This window comes from Metopolophium dirhodum, chromosome 6 (genome assembly GCF_019925205.1).
Source record: "Metopolophium dirhodum isolate CAU chromosome 6, ASM1992520v1, whole genome shotgun sequence".
NCBI lineage: Eukaryota > Metazoa > Arthropoda > Insecta > Hemiptera > Aphididae > Metopolophium > Metopolophium dirhodum.
Genome location: NC_083565.1, coordinates 22795430 through 22810169, shown reverse-complemented (window position 1 = coordinate 22810169; position 14740 = coordinate 22795430). Strand labels below are relative to the sequence as shown.

General features: G+C 35.1%; 1 protein-coding gene across 1 annotated transcript in view; it reads left to right on the top strand.

The window, feature by feature from the left end:
• Positions 1-10528, top strand: part of LOC132946611 (roundabout homolog 2) — a 193496-nt gene extending 182968 nt beyond the window's left edge. Inside the window, exons 11-19 of the mRNA XM_061016661.1 lie at positions 81-196; positions 667-1000; positions 1423-1688; positions 2612-2732; positions 2817-2956; positions 3501-3686; positions 4850-5156; positions 7705-7946; positions 8646-10528. Coding sequence (XP_060872644.1) covers positions 81-196; positions 667-1000; positions 1423-1688; positions 2612-2732; positions 2817-2956; positions 3501-3686; positions 4850-5156; positions 7705-7916 — 1682 coding nt within the window. The 3' untranslated portion in view covers positions 7917-7946; positions 8646-10528. The remainder of the gene's footprint in view (positions 1-80; positions 197-666; positions 1001-1422; positions 1689-2611; positions 2733-2816; positions 2957-3500; positions 3687-4849; positions 5157-7704; positions 7947-8645) is intronic.
• Positions 10529-14740: the final 4212 nt, after the last annotated feature.

Genomic DNA, 14740 nt, shown 5'->3' with positions numbered 1-14740 from the left:
AGTGAACACGCCCAATGCTAAACCCAACCCTATATTTTCCAACTCTCGTTAAACATCCAATTCGTGTGTTTTAATTGCAGTTCCTTCTGCGGCTCCAGAAGACGTACAGACTGGTATGGTGAACGCCACTACCGCGTTCATACGGTGGTCGGCACCTCCACCGCAGCACGTCAACGGCGCACTGTTGGGATACAAAGTAAGTTATTGACTATTGAAGATATTTCAACTTTTTTTCCCTGTGTTTAGATTCGTTGGTTATTATTTCGTGATTTATTGTTTCAAATGTCAATAAATTGAAGACGTAATTTTATAATGATCGTGTTGATGTGCAGTATAATAAATCTGATGCACATTTAAACAAAACAATTTGATAACATGGGTAACGGGTATCATATATTGTTATATAAGTATAAACGGTAAATTTTCATTTTTATTTTTTGTATTTTAAATGTATTCAAATATTTCTTGAAACGTCCAAAACGGTACTCGGCAAGTACCTATAAGTATTATGAACAAGTCTTCTAAACTGGGTTCTTGGCAACACGATGCACATTACGGGTGTGATCACGAGTTATACAATATAGTTATTACACATCTGGTATCTGGTATACCTGTACCTCTGTACCTAACCTACGTATAATTAACTGAAATGGTGTTATCTAATAGATACAAGTGAAGAATAACAACGCTACAAAGGCCGCCGTACAAGAGCTGTTGAACTCGTCTACCACGACGATTCTGCTCAACTTGACGGTGGGTGGCAGTTTCACTGCCCGGGTGCAGGCGTACACCCGGAGCGGGTACGGGCCCTACAGCGCCCCGGTGCCGATAGTCATGGACCCGGCGTACCCGGCCAGAGCGTATTCGTCTACTACCAACGGCGAGGCGTGGATCATCGTGCTGTTGGCGGCCCTGGTCGTCATGTTGGCGTGCGTAATTGTCACCGTCGTGTACTTGAAACGGAAACAGAACGCCGGCAAACAGTTGGGCCACTTCAACGGTAAACATAATAATATTGTTTAGAACTTAAGCCGGATTCGTGGCTACACGTCGTGCGAGAGCGATGTGACTATATGGTTGCAACCATATTGGTTTACGAGTTGAGCTGTATAGTCAATTTTTTTCGGTTGCAACTTCGGTTGTTAAGCCGTGTTCACACTACACCGTGTCGTGTCGTGTCGTGTAAAATAATCACGATGTTATATTATGTTATCATCAGATACAATATTCATATCATTGGTATTGAATTTTGGTATAAACATAAAAACACGAAACGATACGACACGGTGTGGTGTGAATCCGGCTTAACCGCGTAGTGCGTAACTAACCATACGTCATAATATATTATACTCGTATATACCGCGGTATATTACAATATGCACCCGTTTTATACCGCAATCGATGTGTTTACCGTGATTTCAGTGCCGGTGGTCAGTGGCGACCTGTCGCAATTGAGCATGTTGAGCGCCGGCGGCAAGGAGGCGCTGTGGATCGACCGTGGTTGGCGCAACGGGGAGAAGGATCCCGAGTCCAAACTGTTGAACGGCATCGGTAGAGAGACGACTTGCGCGGACTACGCCGAGGTGGACACCAGAAACTTGTCGACTTTCTACAACCCGCGCAAAGATATGATGTCGAACCCCACACCGTACGCCACCACTACTCTGCTGAACCGCGACGATTGCAATGTAAGTGTCCGTCGGTATTCATATAGACCTGTTATAAGTCTGGAGAGGTCTTCATCACCCACGAGCCCGTCTTATTGACTTTGTCATAGCCCCCCCCCCCCCCCCCCCGAGAATACGTTTTGAGCATAATAGGTAGAGTGTATTTTTTAATACGTTTTTAATCTTTTAATACCTACGTGTTTTTATTACGAATGCGGTTCGTGAGATTTTTTTTAAATGTAACAGGTGGCCCTCCGCCTAAAAATTTTGAAGGCTCCTGCGATATACACTTAGCACCGACGATCGATATTTTCGGAACGTGTCTCGTCACAGTTTAGTAATATATTGCTGTAGGTACTATCCTTATTGTTCCCTCTAAAACTACTATACAGCAAATTCGACGAATTTCCACTTATGAAAACTTCCACTTCGTGTGTTGTTTATGCCAGTGGCGTAACTAGAATCTTTGTAAGAAGGGTGTTAATAATAAATATTATGCAATATATTATATTATAATATATAAAATACAAACTATAACTTTGATTTTCATTAACAAAAATATTTTTATACTACGTCTGTTGCGATCAATAGATAATGATAATAATCATGTGATCATTTGATATGACACGGCTCAAGGCGGTATCGTGATCACCGAACACCCTCCTTGGATGCGCCACTGGCGTATAGATCCTATATACCTATTAATTAGGTATATATCTATTATTGGGGTATGATAAAATATAAAATCGTTTTATACTTTTCACTCTTTAATTATGTATATAATATATTTATACCTTCTCGTTGTTTTCCAAAATACTTACATAGAACGTGTCATTGATTTCTAAATTTTAAACACTATCACAATTACAAAACCTACAGTAGTGAATAGTTACAAGTACAGATTATTCTAAATTATGTATTTTATCGTCCACGTATTAATATAGGAGTCTACGCATCTCTTCGGGGCCGCTAGCAGCTCATCCGAAACCAAAACACTGAGCTCCAACGGTTCGTGCCACGAACGTTGTCACGAACAAGTGTCCGCACCCAACAACCATTACCTTGGTAAGCGTCGCAGCATTTACAGCTTTGAACCACGGCGTTGGTTTTTGTATTCATTGAACTAATCCCTTTTTTCTCCATTTTTAGACGAAAACGTGGACTTCAACAATCACAAACGGAAACCGCCAATCTATCCGATCAATCAAGCGCCGCCCCCGAATTGGAACGAGTTCCTCCCACCGCCCCCTCAACACCCGCCGACCGATTCTATGCGGAAAACGTCTCAGGTATATATTCTTATAGTTAGTTCGTCACACTCTCTCGATTTCACGGTCGATTTATTACGTTTGTCTGATTGGTGCTTTTAAGATTCTGTTTTATTTTTATGTTTGTGATGATTTCGGGTATTAGGAAGCCTGATGTTGATTCGATACTTAAACACGGTCGTTTTTTTTTTTTAGTTTCTCCCATTTTTATATACGTGTGCAACGCTTCAATTTACGATACCTACGATTACTTTCATAAAATCAACTTTGGTTTTTTTTATTAAAATTCGATAAATACGAAAAAGAGACTGCGGAAGACTTAAAACTCTTACTTAATTATTTAAATTACTGATATATTATATTGAATAGAATTCAAAATTGAAAAATAACAGATTTTGAATAATTCTTAGTATTGACATTTTTTTCAACGTAATTTTTTTTTCATAAGATATCGATTTTTCAACTGAGTGTTGCTCAGAATCAAGCTTTTTTTGTTTTTATTGATGGTTTAAAAAATGTGACTTACATTATACATATATTTATTTTTTCTATCCTTATAATATAGTCCAACGGTGGCAGTCCACAATCAAGTCGTCGTATGCACGCTGGAAGTTTCTCAAAACAGTCACACATCCACTCCAGCAAGTCGTTGGCCGGTAGTTGTAATGGATACACGCCCGCATGGATTTACACTGGCAACCAGAGCAACGAACACAGATTTAATCCACCGCCTTCCACACAACCACCTCCGGTAACCGCTCGTCACCACATTATTATAGTCACAATACCACAATAATTAACATTTGGCGTGAATTTCGAAATTTGTTATCAGATAAATTTATTTTTAGACTTACACACCTAATCTTCGTGGGATATAATGTTCTAGTCTTTAAGAATTCATAAAATATGACCCGTTTACGACTGCTGTCGTGGTTTTAGACAAAGTTTATGATGTTTCCATTTATAATTTTTTTTTAAATACTACTTGATTATTATTATATGAGATATCTTCCATTCTGGTCAAAAATATTTACAATTTCTCATAATAGATGCAGTAAATTTCAAATGTACTACTTTACATTTTTGCCTTCTCTTAAAGACAAAACATACAGATTATACATTCTATACTTATATAGTATAGATATTAGACATTCTTGGTAAAAACTATAGTTTAAACAGTAAATACATATTATCCTCCCCACAGATCTCAGTAATTACTAAGTTTTATTTTTATCGTTTCAGTTAAGTATATAATTGTAATTATCAATACTTTTAAAGTATGAACAAATATTTTACACTTTAAATATTTGAAAAGTAATTTGTATTTAAGAATACTGAATAACAATCTGACATTAAACAAAAAAATATATTTATAAAATTGTTGTATAGTTTAAAATATATTATGTAGGTACCTACTTAATAGCTAGTATTATATTATTATACGTCTTAACATATTTTAATTATTTCATAATCCATAAGAGTATTTTGTGAATTGAAAACAATTCTTTTGGTTTCTGTATTAAAATATAAAATAAGAATCTCTCAAGTTTAGAACTAAATCAAAAAATAATTTTTAATTTTAAACCATTTCAATTATAATTCTTCGAACACTTGTTGAACAATAAACAGATATCTAAAAAATAGGTCAATATAAGAAAAATAGTTTAAATACTGAAATCGTTAAAGATTCACTGTAATGAACACTATAGTTCTGACCGATTTCTGGTATTTGTCCCGTTAACGGTGGTGGTAGTCTTAGACATTCAGTGCCCTCCGATGTGCCATGTATACAAAAGGGTACAGGTTTTTGGCTTCGACCACCCGAAGCTACTACGCCCCTGCGACACAAAATTCACGTCGCACGCCTCACATCGCAGTGTATAGTTAATAAATAAATTTCGTTTTCGCAAACAGGTACCGAACTCGTCTCATCCTTCCGTTTGCAACGTGTCCTCGTGCCAGGGACTGGACCGGTCGTCTAACAAGTATGGTGCGTCGCGGAACCGCATGCACTCCGATTACGAATATGAAAGCGCGTCACTGTTGTACGGTCACGTCAATCAGCCGACCCAACAGCAGCAGCCACCACCTCCACCGCCGTGCAACAAACGGACGCCCGACGAACAGCCACAGCAGTACAACACTTGCTGTTCCGAGGGGAACAGCATAGACCGTTGCGTTCAGTCCACCTTGCCCGGTCTTGCGTACAAACATCATTCCGGTAAGCATTCCGGATCCACGATATGTATTTGAGTTTTTGCCCTCTTGCCCCGCACCCCATAACCCAAAATATATTGTGTTTTCCGTCGTGTTATACGATGAGTGTCCGATGGAATCCGTCTCAATCCTCGGCATTTCAAAACGAAGGTTCAGTATCTAGTTTTGGTTTTTTTAAAGGAATTCGGACTTCTGGGCTTCTTTAAGAATATATAATATACCTACGAATTATCTTCTTAGTTCCAAATTGTAAAAAAAATAAATTTAATAACGTTGAAAAACACGAGACTACTATTGATTTATTCTTATAATATGAATTTTAAACAAATCCACATTACAACAGTAAAATATAAATAGTGATATATAACACTCTGTAAACAGTATTATGAAAATGGTAGGATACCAACTAAGATCGGTGGTAATAAATAAATTAATAACAATAGCAAAAATGTAAGTAATATGATATCATCAATAACATATCTAATATTTAATGGTAACAACAATAATATTATTAAAATAACTTAACTTGAATAGGCCTACGCCAGCAGGCTTATTTAATAAGTTATTAAGTTAAAAGCGAACGTCTTAATACCCTATCGATCCATTATATTACCTATGTCGGTATTATTGCACGAATCCCCTCGATGTCCTCGCTAAATTCCCTCGCATGATGGCCTTCCACGATAATACGATTTATGGTTTGTCCTTATTGGTTGCCTCTGCAGTCGCATACTGCCGGACTATATATTTTATGTCCCCGCTTGTGCGTCGTGTATCCACAGCGACCACGGCCGGTTCATAACTCGATTAAGTACAGATCACCCTAGGCTTTTGGCAGTTCCGTTCCATTAACTTCTCGATCGGGAACCAACGCCACGTTTTTGTTTAACAAGAAAGTTGGTAAATTCATCAAATCCCGATTTAGTCGGTTCTCTAGCAGCAGACCACTACTACTATACCATTACAACTATGATATCGCGTATTATACCATGCCCATGATAATAATAGTCTCGTCGAAGCGAAACGCGATTTCTGTAAACTTATCCCGCCGGATCCGTTGTTTCCCGTATGTAATGAAGTGATCACGGAAAGTACGAGAGATTTTTGAATTTCTGGCACAGATAACGATAACCGCGTGGAAAAACGTAGAGCTGCAGTTTATTATGTTCTCGGACGTTTAAAATAATAATAACGAGGTTTATTTTCCCGAGGTATTGTCTGGTGCGCACTTGCAGGCGATAAAAGAATCGACCGGCGTAGGTGTATAATACACATCGATACATACCTGGGGCCGTTACACACATACGGTTATTGGACGAGCGTATATTGTTTTCCGAGACCCGATGAACGGTACCCGAGAGACCATCGGTATAAGTGTACAACGTAAAGACGATAAAAAGGACCTCGAATTATTGCGATAATCGAATGTCCAAAATTACTTTTACGACCATCGCGCGTTTTATACCGCCAATATATTATAAGGGTACACAAACTCGTTACAATCGCACACGTATTATCAAAGGTGGGAATTACTGCAGCTATAATATACACCTACCCAGTTAAAGCCAATTAAATTTTTTTTTTTAACTTTTTAATTGAACTGGATAGTTGTTTCATAATTTTTAACTTAATCACTTAAAACATAGTTATAGTATCCGTTGTAATGACCTACCGTTTTCCACTTAATTGTACAAATAATACGTCAAGTTAAAAATCGCATGTCCAACGTCCATATTATTTGATATCTTTGGTTAAGACGAAGTAACTAATAATACTTTGTGTTTGACCGCGTTGCATTTAAATTGAAAACAACAAATTAGAACCGATAGTCAGATTCGGTTTAAAAATCAAACCGATGAAATAAAAATTCTAGTATAATTACTTACTATCTACTAAAATTATCGCCGATGAACGGTATAAAGAATAAAACGGAATTGCAGTTTTTGTGGTGGGTGTTATATTTTCTAGTCTTCTTCCGTCGTCATCGCGTCGTGTATATTGACATAATATATTACATCGTAAATATTCATAATATATATTGTAACTGTTTTTATGAATTACGGATGCCGCGACACGACGAAATTAATAATTTGAAAGGTTTCAAAACGATGGCAGTCCGTCGTTTGATTAGGTTTAATTTTATTAAATTATTAGTTTTTCGAATAATAGATTCTGAGCTATCGGGATTTGTTCTGGTGTCCATATGGCATGTTAAATAGACCTGCAGCCGAAATTTGAATGACGAAAACATGTTAAATCCATTCGCATTGGTCTGCAGCATAATATAAATATTATCGTTATAGTATTACGAATAATAATAAATATAATAAATAGACGTCGTACCATCGGTAATAAACCGCGACGGGGAAAAACGCGTGTCGGCGTTTCGATCAGACGTCGACGAGAGGATTCGGGGCTGTCCCCCCGTACATCATTTTCTGCTTACATACGAAAGATCGTCGCATGTAACCTTTGCAGTGCACGCCACAATGATATTATGGTGCTTTTGAACATTATAAATTTAAAAATGACAATAATATTATGGTTTTCAGAACAATGGCATCGGGACCGCGGTTGGTGTGACGACGACGACGACGACGACGGCGGCGGCGGCGTCAGTGTCGCGGGGGCTGACGACAAGGGTAGTTGCAGCAGCGGTTGCTCGTGCAGCGAATCGTCCTGTCTGTACGCCGAGGCGACGGACGCACCCTGTCCGGTTGTGCTTCAGACGTCGTCGTCGTCGACGGCTGTTGGACGCAAGTGATGGTGCCAGTCGACGACCTGCGGAAGCGTTGTAAGTTCGCGTGCCCTGCCCTATATTATGCCTACGATCTACACTACTATTGTATAGTGTACAGGCTCGATACTGACATTGTTATTAGCTACTAAAAAATTATTACTTTGGACAAACACTCGCACAGTATTGAACGATTCTTAATTTATAGTCTGAGAGAGAAACAATCGTCTCGGACTATAATCTCTACTTTTCATATACTAATAAAAATTCCAATTCGATTTAATTTAAAATAAAATGTACTCTGACGGTCCGCTTACGCTCATCGTCGGATTTAAATCTATCACATCCGTTATACAGTGACCTACGCCCAATGGTGTGAGGTACATTCGACACGTCTTATTCTGTTAGTCGAACGGTCGCCTATATATTATGTAAGTAGCTCCTAAACGAGTGTGGCGCCTAAAAGCTACTATAGCTTATATTTTTCAAACTTAAAATAATTTTTTGATATTAAAAACCGTCCGACAGCAAATATTATATTTTCTCTATCGATGATTTGATTTCCCAATCATGAATGTAGGCAAAGCACGCGCGGTTTCGTTTTTCGCGTAAACAGTTTTACACAAAACAAAAATTAATGGATGTGTTGCGTGGCGTCCCGTTAACCGCGGTTAGGTGCCTTACATATTATAAAATACCCGAAGAAAACAATAAACCGCACGTAGTAATAATGTAATAAATTTTATGATTTCACAGGTCATCGGCTAGTTTCGCCTGCCCGCGACAACCGCCACAGCGATGGCGACGGTAATATATTGTTGAAGACCGCCCGAAAATCGTCGAAAGTCAATTCGACGTTTCACAGTTGAAAAAAAAAGCAACCGAACAAATCAAAACGTTTCGAGTAATCACCTGAAATCTTTTTTGTACATATTACTATGCAAAAACGTTCGCTCGAGAAAAAATTTTTTTACCCTACCTATCGTTACGCGTAGTTTTATACAACTTAATATACTCATTCATCATACGAATATTAACTGTAAATATATTATGAATAATCAAAACCGTATTGTATATAACTCTTTTTTTTCGTTATTTGCCGGTATACGTTAATTTAGTAGCTATATACGATGCGTGATCGATTTCTTTTTAACTGTGTTCTTTGTAAAAAACAATGTACATAATTAATTGTTATTTATTTGTAAACTCGATTGGTATTAATTTTATGATATAGTTCCTTTTTGTTTATTATTATTTTTTTTTTTTTCTTTTATATATCGAGATGTTGTTGTGATAGATTCTATTTTATTTATGTAAATCGGTTTATTTTACGTTTCGTTATAGACACACATCACACGTTTTGGCCGGAAACAAATCCAGCTCATTGTTTTAATATTATACGTACATCGTAATTATTATTATATTATATTATATATGAATACAATAATTTGTATTGATATGCACTATATAATATATTATAAATGTGTACAGACTGCGCAGAGCTCAAACGCGTGTTTCTTTTTCTTTTTTTTCTACCGAAAACGATACGCTTTTCGCCTCCTACCCTTAGTGTAATATAGGTACGTATAACAATAATCGTATTTATTGTAATACATAATATGATATGATATCGTTTTAAGACAATCCACGAACAATATTTCAATTCCAATATTTCTATAACCGACCGATTTTTTTATACTCTGGAATACCCATATTTGTGTACAGTATATTTTATTACCGATATTATTATTATTATTATTATTGTAGTAGGTACCCAATTCGATTTGTGAGCAGATTATTATTGTTGTTCGTTCTAAACGAACAAACGCGTGTTTTGTCACGTTAGGGACTCGTTTTTTTTTTTTTTTCGTATTAATTTTTCACATGTTTACAATATAATTGAACCGCATAAACCATATTATTATTGTATTATAATATCGTAACGATCTGTATTCTCTTCTCTCCTCTTATTATTATTATTATTATTATTATTATTATTGATATTACTATTATTTTTACTGTGATAATTAAATGATGAAGAACGACGGGCCTATTAATTTGTAACGAGTATTCTATTATAATATACGTATACGACTATATATTATAGGTATATTATAAGCGCACGATTAGAATATCAGAACTGAATAATATATACATAATAATGATAATGATGATAATAATAATAATATTCCCGACGACGACTGTATAATATTATTATAGTGTATTTGTTTTATTATATTATTACATAATATTATTATTGTTTCGCGCCAATGTTCGACATTATTATAGAGTTAAGCGTACATAATAACTACATAATATAATACTTTAACGGTTATTAATTTATAAAATATTATGATCTGTATGTGTTTTAATGAAATATATGTGTCTAGTTGTGAAAAAAAAAATAATAATAATAATAAAATAATAATAATATACTACTGGTGCCCGCCGCGTGCTTGTAAAAACTACTATTATCGTTACGTTATGTATATTATTTATAAATAAAAAATACTACTGAGCCTCTATGTTTATGATATAAGGATATTATAATAATAATATTATGTAGACACGAGTCATATATTGTATACTTATATGTACTGTAGTTTATATGTGAACGAAATAAATAAATCGTAAAAATATTCGCGAAAGTGTGTCTGTACGTCATGTCCGTAGGTTCCTCATCCTCGTAAACTTTTTTTTGACGACGAAATTCGGATGTATATAATTATTAATTAAATAGTTTTAGATTCTGAGCGGGGCGAGGGATCTAGTGGTTTTACAATGGTGTTTATTTTTTTATTTTTTTATATCCTGTATACAAAATTTCTACAAGAAGGAGTGCTTTGATTTCAACATATAGTATCTTATCTTTTAGCAAATTGGATCAAGACGGTACTTAATATATAAACATGAATAGTTATTGAAAAAAGTAAATATTATACTATTATAGAAAGTAAATAGGTATAATGAAAACAAATAGTTAAATAAAAACAAATCTATTATACCCTAGCCACTAAGTTCTGAAGAAATTTGTTTAATGAAGGTATATGACTTGTCATACATTGTATGAATATTAAAAAAAATGTTTGTAAAATAATCCACACACACTCTCGGATTTGAGCAGATATTCGACATTAAAAATATGGAACATTTCCAAAAATACATAAAATATTTTTTAAATTGTAAGTCATATAATATTTGACTGCAATAAAATATAACAAAATTTGTTTCAAATAAAATAATGTACCAACAACCAACATACATGGCTGGATAGGACTATAGATAATATAAGAATGGATAGGCCATTCCTATTTTAACAAAATAATGGGTCGCAGTCTGGAGTATGGATGAGAGAAAGACTGCTTTTATATAGTGCTCTCACTCCAGCAAGGGGTTTTAAGTTCCGGTGGCCAACCCATTCTTAAAATATTCTCTATGGATGGGATCCTCTTTCTGCGCCGTTTATTTTAAAAGTGCTTCCATATTCAATAGTGTTTCCTAAGATTTTATGATAGTTTTACATAGTATTTTTTTCCATTCTCTCCTCGTGTTAATTTTCTTGATCAAGGAATTAGCAGACTATGTAACGAGTACATAATTATCAGACATTTTGAATCTGGAAATACAGTAATTTAAAAAATGGTTAGAAATCATCTAAATGGTATGTAATCTTATTTATAAAATGTCGATTACAGTGAATAATACTGGTACTATATAGTACCTGCTCAATATGCAACGCTGAGTTTTAATTCATATTAACTTTGTAAACTTGCATTCAATGTGTAAAATAATCTAATCCAACTCGTTGAAAATAATAAGTAACTAGTTATTTTTGATGTTTTTTCATTTATTGAATTTTTCAATTTCTTATTTTGTTAAACTTTCTATTTTCTAATGACTGGCTTTCCAAGAAATTAAGGTTATTATCTTTCAATTTGAAATATTTGATCAAACTATCAGTTGACAGTTGTTCAATTTACCTAAATTTAATAAATTTCATAAACTAACATATATTATTACTTAGTTATTTTTTATATTAAAGTAACTTGGCTTTAACTAGTTGAAAAAAGTGAATAACTTTTGCCCAGCTTTGCCAATAGGTAGGTATTTATTTTAAAATGTTATCCTTTATTAGATAGTATCTCTTAGTTACTAAAAGATGAAGTACTTACTATCTATTATAATGCCTCTATTTCTACGGGTTTAAACATATTTATGATATTGTGAATTTGATTAGGTACCAAAAATTAAACAAATCGTAATAATTGAACAAACACTTCAATACCTACATCATTATATAATATTATGATTTTTGTTATAAGGAGTGTCTGAATATTTAATTTTGTGTACCAGTAAAATATACAAAATAATATATTATAATTTATGGAGTAAGTACTTACTATTGGTTAAATCTGGTGTGTTGGCATTATTATTTATCCGTTCATCCAATATTTTAATGCGTTTTAGACAATTCTTCAATTTTTATAGTATATTTTGTTAAAGTCAATATCTATCTAGAATTTAAAACAATAATTATTAGTTATTTTTGACTAAACACATTACAAATATTATTATTAAGTAAGTACCTAATTGTATAGATTCAATAATGTCCACAGAAGTTAGTGTTACAATGACAAATTCATGATTAATCAATTCTCGCACAATGTATTTGGTAAAACCATTTCTACCTACCGTATTCTATATTCATCATGAGTGGATTTTTTCATTTTTGACAAAGGAGTGATTATTAACACTGTGTAAAAAATATATTATAACCAATATTTTTGAATCTGAAAAATGAATAACTTGTAAAAAATTTTCTATTTTAAAACATACAAATAAATATTAACAAAAACATTTAAAGTTAAACTCCAAGATCACCCACCCTGGTATTTGTAGGTAGGTACTAAATAATGTAGATTATACTAAATATAAATATATAGGAATCATATTTAAACGGTTTTATATTGAATTCACCTTTTTTTCTGTTTACTATGGAATATTATTATAATAAAAAATATTAGTACAATAATACCTACCTATTGGAAATAATTTAGCTAATTAAACTAAGATTGTATTAAATCGGCTGTAGTCAATTTGCACCAAAATTGACCCAAAATAAATACAACATGTGTAATTTGCACCAAAATAAGGATATGTAATTTGCACCATCCTCAGCTCAGGTAATAAGAAATAGGAATTGTAATTTGCACCAAAATTAAAATCGATTATTTTTTTCGATAGTATCTCGATATAGTACCAACTTACAAGTTGTTGTACATATTGTTGTAAGTTTATATAAAATCATATTATTATGAATAAAAAAAAAATTGGCCAGTTAAAATAATTTTACATATAATTAGTTGTATAAACTTACAATATGTGTATAAGCTCAACTATTTTATAAATAAAAACTAAGCTTAATTTATATTAGGATATAGAAACTTATAAGTTGGTACTATCGAGATACTATCGAAAAAATAATCAATTTTAATTTTGGTGCAAATTACAATTCATATTTTGGACTACCTGAGGGTGGTGCAGATTACATACCCTTATTTTGGTGCAAATTACAAACACTACTTTTGACTACCTGCAATGGTGCAAATTACATATCTTTAATTTGGTGCAAATTACAAACTCCCATTAAATCTTAAGTAGGTACAAAACGTACCTTATATTGTAATATTGTATAGGTATGCAAATAGTTTTAAAATATTACCTGGTGACAAATCGTGAAGCGTAATATTGAATGCTGACCGAAATGCTGAACCGAGCGTGAACCCGTCGCGCTGGGGGGGGTGGTCGGAGAACGTGCGCAGGTGACTTACCGCCGCGCACCTTCCGTGCTCTTTTCCGTATCCTCCCCTCATTTGCGTCGCCGTCATCCTGTCCGCCGTCTTCGGCCCAAGTGGGCTGTGCTAGTTGTGTTAGCTTCGGACGATCTTACTGCACCCGCAGCAGAACAACACGCGAAAAACGCGTTTAACACTTTTCCACGTCGACTTTTTACGTGGAGAAACGCGTTCTTCGCGTTCTACTGCAGGTTCCACCTTGCCGATCAGCTCACCCATACTATCATCTATCACAGCTAATTCTTTGGCCGGCTGCTCAATGTCTGCACATAATACGTCTTCTTCGTCTACGTCGTCCAGAGGTCCACCCTCGGTAGTCGGAGTTGGGTCGACGGTCTCCAACTCCGAGGACGGCGCATCGCCACCCGACTTCGCATAACTGCAGGCTGATACAATGGATGAATCTTTTGAACTGTCGTATTCTTGGACTGTGTAGCCGAGTGGTGCTGTCTCGGGGATCGGAGCTGCAGGCTCAGATTCTGCGAGAGACAGCGCATCGCCACTCGGCAATTCACTGTGCAAGACACTCGACTCCTCAAAATCTTCTTCGTTCTCGTCGTCCTTTCCGGTTGCCTCTTCTAGTGGAGCCACTGGAGCGTCGTCCTGAACCGAAGTGGTTTCTCCGGGCTCTGACCCTGAGGACTGCACGTCGCCACTGGAGGCCGTATCCGTAACAATGGAAGACAGAAGATATTGAACTAGTCGTATGAGATTTTCGTTGTCGCCTTCATCTTCATAACGGCGATCCATTATACCAACTACGATTAGTTCGAGTATTTCGTGTAATGCATCCTGTATATCGTTGCTGTTATTATTGTTGACGGCCATTTTTTATTTGAACGTAGATATATGTGTCAGTTTTAATTGAGAATTGCTAATGAGCTAAATACAAGTCTCCCAACACAGAGACCGGTCAATTCGAAAATCTCTCAGGCGACGACGTGTACCTATATATTATTATACGGCCAGATAGTACGTTCTATTACTTATTTATCT